Consider the following 7,996-nt stretch of genomic DNA (forward strand, 5'->3'; position numbering starts at 1 on the left):
GATCTTTTTCTTCTTCTTCTTCGTCAAAATTTTAGGGTTTTTGGTTTCTCTGCCTAAAGCCCTACGTATATCCTCACCTCAAATCTCGGCCTCTCATGTCCGAGATTCAACTTTAGGGTTTACAGATCTAGTTTTATAGTTCACTCCAGCCTTCAGCTCGCCGCTCGCCTTCATCTCTCACCGTTTACTTTACATACCGATATCTGTATCTATAGCCGCGGACGCGCATTCCAGATATGTTTTGGAAGCTGACACCTCTCTCGGCTTCTTCGCCGGTAAGTCATTCGAGCATCTGTGTGTTTCAATGCTGTTGTTATCGGCTTGTGTTTAATTGAATGGAGATATGCTCTCAATTTGGAGTTGTATTTCTATCTGACTGACGTTTGTTGTTTTTATTATATATCTTTAAGCAATTAGTTTGGAAATGATTTTTTTGGCGATGGTAGATTTTTATGCTGATGTGGGTTTGGTGATGACACGAAGGCATTGGGAATTGTTACTTTTGAAACGTAAAGTTCGCCAATTTGTGTGATTCTAATGAAACATGTGTCGCTCATGGGTGCCGGTTATTGGCAGTGTATTTTATTTACCGTAACAGCCAAATTGGTTTTGGATTTCAGTTACTTAGCTTTCTCTCTCTCTCTCTCCCTCTATGTGTGTGTGTGTGTTGACCAAATTTAACGTGCCAGTAATTGTAATTCTGTAATTGACCTGGCCTGGGCTTTATTATGATCTGTAGTGTTCTAAGCTCTTAAAGGGTATGATATCTTCTTAGAACATGTTACTCTGCTTCCACCGTTGATTTTCTATTCGTTGGGGCTTTGTTGTTATACTACTTTTTCTGCTGGTGTGCTAGGTCGAAGCCATATTGGACAAGGAAAATTTCACTTTGGAAGAGCTTCTTGATGAAGAGGAGATAATCCAAGAATGCAAAGCTTTGAATAGTCGCCTCATAAATTTGTATGTACTTGTTAGAAACTGATATGCTAGTTTTGTTTTACCATAATGTTCAAGGATGATGGCCTTGTTTTGTATTTTACTAAATCTCGGAACTTCTTGAGTCTTATTCATTGTGGTAATTTCGTGGTTTGCAGTTTGAGGGATAGAGCACAGGTTGAACAGTTACTGCATTATGTTATTGAAGAGCCTTCCAGTGATATAGATAACAAACGGACATTCAAGTATGTTTATGGGACAAAATCTTTAATTCTCTGTCTCTAGATTGAAGAGTATGCTTCTTGCTTCTTAATTTTGTTTCTAATTTTAGTTTTTGTTTCAAATGTTAGGTTTCCTTTCATTGCATGTGAGATATTCACATGCGAAATTGATGTTATCCTTAAGACTTTGGTGGAGGAGGAAGAGGTAAGCCATCAATTAGTCTCAGTTGAAATAATTGAATTCAAACCTTGAGATTATGTTCATATGATGTTCCAACCAAAATTTATCCCCTTTTCTTTTTTCAGTTAATGAATTTATTATTTTCCTTCTTGGAAGCAAGTCGTCCTCACAGCGCCTTGTTGGCTGGATATTTTAGCAAGGTATCATTTGATTACCTTAGTCAAGTCTCTGCTTTCCATGTATAGTTCAATAAATAAGTTGCTTTATATATTTCCTGCTCTATTGTAGGTTGTTATATGCCTCATGATGCGGAAGACCATTCAACTTATGAACTATGTTCAGGTGCACTAAACAAAGTTCTTTGTGACTTAATTTCTACATGCCTAGAGTTTATTCCTTAATTATTCAGAATATTCTTTTTTTATATGATCATTTTGTACTGCATTTGTTTGTTGAGCTATTGATTTTCTAAAAAGTAATTTCTTTTTTCTTTAGTGCCACATCAGCCCTATAAAATAATAAGTTACACATAGGATACCACGTTAACATCACCCTATTACAATTGGATAGGATAATAACCCATTAAAAGTGCTGATTGCACTTTTTTTTGCAAGTTCAAGCGGTCAATTGAAGCTTTTTTCAGTTCAAAGGACCAATTGCATTTTAGATATCGTTTGAGTTCAAGGCCTTATTTGACCCTTTTTCCAAATTTGTTTGATAATTATGTTCTAGAGGTTAAGAATTTATATATACAATAGAGATTCATGTTTCAAAAAAAAGGCACTGTAATTATTTCATTCTTAGTATTTTGTTTCATCAAGAATAAGTTATTCTTGTTCCTGTATTGGCACTTGATCTACATTAGGTTCTTATTTGAATTTAGAAGAAGAATAAATGATTTCAATGAAGCTCTTAAAGGTTTATTGTAATTAGATTTTTTTTTCCTTTTAGTTATTAATACATGCATGGGTTCTCTAGAGCTTTGGTCATTAGGGCTTTGAATATTTACTAGACTTTTGATGAAACAGCTGCAAGGAGCTTATCTTGTAGAAATGATTTGATGTTAATAAGGCTTGATGGTGGGAAAAGGTTGAGGCTTGGGTGATCAGCTCTATGCCCATACACTTGCCATCTTGTCAATAAACAAGTTTCACACATTCTGGATGCCCTTCTGGTGTTTCTGCCTTCTCTTACTTTTTCTTATTATTTTTGGGAGTTTATTTTTCCCTTGTCATGTGTTGCACACAGGCCCATCCTGATGTTTTTCAACAGATGGTTGATTTGATTGGTATTACATCCATCATGGAGGTTAGTATCTGTACTTCAGTTTTAGCAGCTTAGTATGGCCTTTCTATTTTAACATATCTGGTTTCCATCAAATTTTTATGTGTGCCATTTGGGAACCTGTGAAAGCACAATCTTCCGTTCTAATATGATAGTATTGTACAGGTTTTGGTCCGTCTTGTAGGTGCTGATGATCATATCTATACCAATTCCATAGATGTCATGCAATGGTTGGCTGAAAGTAATTTATTGGAAATGATTGTTGATAAATTAAGCCCTTCTGTAAGTACACATTTTGTAGCATACACCTCTTTGCAGTTGTTTTACCTCTGTGCCTGGCATATGATACATTCTGGTTGAGGATCAGATCTGCATGACTTACTTTCTTCATGATTTTTGTTTTTTTTTTTCCTCAAAACATTAATATTTTTTTAAAAATATTCTCCGTTCTCCAGAGTCCTCCTGAAGTGCATGCTAATGCTGCCGAAACACTCTGCTCGATTACCAGAAATTCTCCATCCCCTCTCGCTACTAAGTTATCTAGCCCAAGGTTTTTTGGCAATTTTTCTACAATTCCCTTAAAAGTTTATGTATTTTCTGATTTATATACATTTTCATTTTCTACCAATCCTGTTTTTGCAGTTTTATTTCTAGAGTATTTGGTCATGCGCTTGAAGACTCACATTCAAAATCTGCTCTTATCCACTCATTATCCGTTGCTATATCTATATTGGACCCGAAGAGATCAATTCCGTCAAGTTTAATGTATTCATTCCGAAGCCAGCATCAATATGACCCTCCTTTGCATGCTGATTCTGACACTATCGGTGCAATGCTACCTAATCTTGGTATAACATTTGTACTATTTGAAATATTTCTTTTTGATTTCCACATTTGTGAATCTATATACAGAACTGAAATGTGGAAATGCATTCATTAGTGGAAATCCATAGATTTAAATTCTGCCAATGCCTTTGATGCTAATATATGCATCAGTAGTGAATGTTATGCCCTTACATTTCTTTTGAGATACAGTCACATATCACATATAAATAATATGGCACAGGGGACTTGCTGATGCTATTGAATGTGTCATCTGACAAGAAGTTGCTGCCTACACAGTATGGTGAATTGTCACCTTCTCTTGGGAAGCATCGTTTAAAGGTCGGTCTCTCTGAAACTCAATTTCAAATAAATTGATGGCTGTGTTCTGTCTGTTAATGTTTGTTAGGTACTTAGATCTGAAGATTGTTCAATTTCTTAAACTAAGTAAATCTCGTTTGGTGTTCTTTTGTACGGAGTAATTTTTATCTTTAGACTGCAGAGATGTGTTGGATCATAATAGTGTAGAGGGTCTCACCATTTTCTCCTTTCCTCTAATTATATTTTGATGGTCTTCTAAGAAAATAAACATATATAAAACGAAGAGTATCTTGGGAGGATATAGCTATCTGCCTATCTAGATGCAAAAATACTGTTTACTTTCAATGTCTAATTCTTTTTAAATTAATTAGTCTATTAGAAAACTCATTTTGTCATATTAATCTTGTTCTTCTGCTCTTTATAGATTGTGGAGTTCATATCTGTGCTGCTGAGAACTGCCAATGAAGTAGCAGAGAAAGAATTGATCACCTCAGGGACAATACAGAGAATCTTGGATCTCTTTTTTGAGTAAGATATTGCTGCTATGCATGATTCTGCATCTTTGAGTAACATGGAGTGAAGTTTAATTCTTAATCAGATAGTTCCTTTCTTGATATCTAAGAATTTCTGTGTAACTGTAATTGATGCAGGTACCCATTTAACAATGCTTTACATCACCATGTTGAGAGTATTGTCTATTCATGTTTGGAAAGCAAAAATACTATTGTTGTAGATCATCTCTTCCAAGAATGTAATTTGGTTGGAAAGATGATTCAAACTGATAAACAACCAACCCTTTATTGGGATGTGAATCAGGTAGATCTTCTTGAAGTACTGGACTCTTTTCTGTATATTTTCAACTTTGTTGAATCATTTATGTTACACTGGCAAGTGAATTTCAAACTTGTAGTGTCTAACTTGTGTGTGTGTGTGTGGTTTGTTTTATTATTGGTCCAGCCTACTAAACCTGCTTCTGGAAAACAAGCACCCCGGAAGGGAAACATAGGGCACATTATGCGGATATGCAATAAACTTGGTCAGTTGGGTAACACTGATAGCCGCATCCGGGTACATCTTGAGGTGTGCTATATTTCTTAAAATGCTTTTTCTTAATACCCATGTATAAATTTTTGGATTAACTTTTTAGAGTTTCTGAGCATAAAATAGTTTCAACACTTCTGGTGTAACAGTAAATTCTGCTCTAAATAGCATGGTTAAGAAGGTAGGGTGAGGGCATAGACTGCTTTTGTCTTTTGGTAATTAAAAATGAATAGGTAGGGTGAGGGCATAGACTGCTTTTGTCTTTTGGTAATTAAAAATGAATGCTTTTGCTTCCAATAACAATGATCAATATTTTATTGATTCCAAAAAAGATAGGCAACAGTCCAAATTTCTTACCACTTCATGTGCAGTTTAGCCATCTTGCATATGTGCATCCTGTTACAGTGTTACTGCTATCTTTTAATGGCTCTGTTATGTGATCTACTTGAAGCTATATCTCTCTTAAGAAACTATTATCAACTTCTTATATATCATTAGTGGCTCTTGATGCTTAGTGCTTGTGGTTGAAATCTGTAAACAGAACTGACGAGTAAGTCTGTTTATTGTACTGTTGAATTGATTTCTTTCTATAGATATGTATTGCCCACTTAAGCACTGCTCTTCTTTTCAGAAGAATACCGAATGGAGTGAGTGGCATGCTACCATCTTGCAGGACCGTAATTCAATTGAGAATGTCTACCAATGGGCTTGTGGGTATGTGTTCCACCTTTCTTCTTATGGGTTATATTGGGGGGTTGAAATGTAAACCACACCAAATTTGCCACCTTTAGTCCAAGGTAAATTGCATTTGGCTTGAAATAATTTACTGCGGTAGAACTCTCTCAGGATTACTATTAATGACTTATTGTATTGGTTTCTGGTGAGCTAATAAATATGGAGTATGTTCTTATCAAGCAATTCTTTTTGGCATTCAGTTTAAGTGAATTTGTTAACTTCTCATTTTTCTTTGTGCAGCCGTCCTACTGCATTGCAGGATCGAGCAAGGGACAGTGATGAGGAAGATGTTCATGATAGAGATTATGATTTAGCAGCATTAGCTAATAATTTGAGCCAAGCATTCCGATACACTATATATGATAATGATGATGCTGAGCAGGTAATGTTATGACTATGACCAGAAATGGTTTATAATTAGGCTCAAATTTATTAAGGAAATCCTTGTTGGGGACTCTTCTGTTTCTTCTGGGGGTTGGGGGATAGTGGTGGTGGTTAGGTGCCAAGCTTTTCTGTTGAAAAGGACACTGCATAATTCTCTTTTAAAGCTGGGTAGGGTTTCTACAATGATTTTGATTTGCTTGACATATTTATTGCATATATGCAGGGTCATGGAGCGCTTGACCGAGAAGGGGAGGTAATCTTTTTGTTTTTAATTGCATTACTAATTCTTTCCTATTTATTGTACAATTGTATATTGTATTGTTTTCACTAGAAGAAACTATTTTGAGACTTGTCTCATATTTCACTCAATTTTCTTGATTTTCTGTATTCCTCTCCTGTACCTGTTGAGTTTCATAAATGTTTACTGTTCCATATTTTCCCTGAATATGCAGGATGTGTATTTCGACGATGAATCTGCTGAAGTTGTCATATCATCCCTGAGGTTGGGAGATGAGCAGGGGAGGTTAGTTCTTTGTTCAATATAATAATTAAAAAAAGAAGCCTCTTTAATTGAAGAGGGGTAAGGCTTTAGTTGAGTTATATGAGACTTGGTGCATTGCTGTTATTTATTTTTTGAGCTGCAAAGGTTTGCTGAATGTTTCAAGTTAGCTACAGATTGTATCAAGAGCTATGAAAGCCCATGTGCGTGACATATGCTGGTAATACTTTTTTATTTTTTTGCAGCAGTTTGTTCACAAATTCAAACTGGTTTGCTTTTGAAGATGATAGAAATGTTGATTCCATGAACACTTCACCCTCAGAGATGATGGAGGAGATGAACATGAATGGAACTTCAAATGGTGGCAATAGTATTAGTGATGATGAGGTTGTAGTTGGAGAGGAGGATGAACTGACAGAGAGCAAACACTGTGCTGATGGCATGCCCAGGTCGAGTGCAAACATGTTTAATGGATTTAGCGGAAATGACAGTGTTAATGGTGGAGACCTGAATGTGCGAAATGACAAGGCATGTGCATCTACTAACATGGATTTTTTCCGTTTCGAGACATCAGACAATGAGGATCCATTTGGAAACAACAGGAGGCCAATACCTGAATGGGCAGCATGGGGAGATGTCTCATTTCTCCAAGGTGGTAGATCCAGTGTGAATCCTTTTCTTGATGATTACAGTGATGACTGCGATCATGTGAATCCAGCAACCACTACTGCTGTGTCTCCCCTTAGTTCTACTACTTCCAATGGAGAAACTATTGTTCCAAATGGTGCCACCTCTACTACTCATAGAGGCACCCCAGTTCCTTCTTTGTTCGAAGAGGATGTTGAGTTTGTTGGGGTGGAACTAGAGGGTACAGAGAAGGCAATGGAACACGCCCTTAAGGAGGGGATTGTAGGGGAAGCGGCACCATTGAAAAAGAACCTCATTCACAAGTTGCCAGAGAATGAGAATACAGAAGATAGTGGAGCAGGTATAAAAGAGTTCAATGATGCAAATTATTGGAGAGTTGATCATGAGGTGGCAGTGTTGGAATAAGAGGAGGCCGGAGGGATATCCGGTTTCAGTAGGGCGGGCAGGTGAGAGTTATTATGCAGAAGACATGTACAGTTTAATCTTTGTTCCAATTTGGATCTGATCCATCGAAGATGATAGGCTAATGTTTGTTGTAGACTTTGATGTCTATACTCTTAGGTCTGTATTGTCGTCACCAAATTCTTGACCCCTTCTCTTATACATTCTATGCATTGTCTTATACTCCGTATTTGTTGTTTTTATTTGGTAGCTGCCCTCACTCTCCTCAGTTTACTTCAAGTATATGACTCTTATATGACCATAGATTAATACAAATTGGAAGGAAGATAAGGCTGCATCTGTATTTATTTCAATTGTCTAATTTTTCATTTCTAGTTTTGATTTTGATTGGAGAATGTATTTCTCTATTTTTAAATAATATATTTTTTTTCATTTTTTAGTTCTCAAATGAGAGAAATGATGGGTTATGTTTTAGTAGTAGTAGTAGTTGTTGTTTTTTTTTTTTTTTTTTTTTTTTTTTTT

The 7,996-nt window shown here is 36.1% G+C and overlaps 1 protein-coding gene across 4 annotated transcripts; it reads left to right on the forward strand.

The window, feature by feature from the left end:
• The first annotated feature begins 236 nt into the window (after window positions 1-236).
• LOC116025955 (serine/threonine-protein phosphatase 6 regulatory subunit 3-like) lies at window positions 237-7,811 on the forward strand. Of its 4 annotated transcripts, none has more exons than XM_031267368.1 (19): window positions 237-275; window positions 857-960; window positions 1,095-1,181; window positions 1,287-1,362; window positions 1,464-1,538; window positions 1,627-1,680; window positions 2,587-2,646; window positions 2,788-2,904; window positions 3,078-3,172; window positions 3,265-3,470; window positions 3,689-3,786; window positions 4,190-4,293; window positions 4,416-4,581; window positions 4,723-4,845; window positions 5,438-5,520; window positions 5,782-5,923; window positions 6,149-6,178; window positions 6,378-6,448; window positions 6,670-7,811. In XM_031267368.1, exons 1-19 carry the CDS (start codon window positions 237-239, stop codon window positions 7,475-7,477), a joined length of 2,538 nt encoding a protein of 845 aa, XP_031123228.1. In that variant the 3' UTR covers window positions 7,478-7,811. The 4 variants fall into 4 exon arrangements, with proteins under 4 accessions (XP_031123228.1, XP_031123229.1, XP_031123230.1 ...); XM_031267369.1 differs by having other exon boundaries at window positions 6,673-7,811; XM_031267370.1 differs by having other exon boundaries at window positions 5,441-5,520.
• Window positions 7,812-7,996: the final 185 nt, after the last annotated feature.

The sequence above is a fragment of the Ipomoea triloba genome, chromosome 7 (assembly GCF_003576645.1).
Source record: "Ipomoea triloba cultivar NCNSP0323 chromosome 7, ASM357664v1".
NCBI lineage: Eukaryota > Viridiplantae > Streptophyta > Magnoliopsida > Solanales > Convolvulaceae > Ipomoea > Ipomoea triloba.

Bases quoted from the DNA above. Each gene is read 5' to 3' on its own strand.
- LOC116025955 (XM_031267368.1), top strand. From the start codon at position 237: ATGTTTTGGAAGCTGACACCTCTCTCGGCTTCTTCGCCG. The intron at 1,681-2,586 runs GTGCACTAAACA...TGTTGCACACAG, and splicing joins AACTTATGAACTATGTTCAG to GCCCATCCTGATGTTTTTCA. The intron at 4,582-4,722 runs GTAGATCTTCTT...TTATTGGTCCAG, and splicing joins TTTATTGGGATGTGAATCAG to CCTACTAAACCTGCTTCTGG.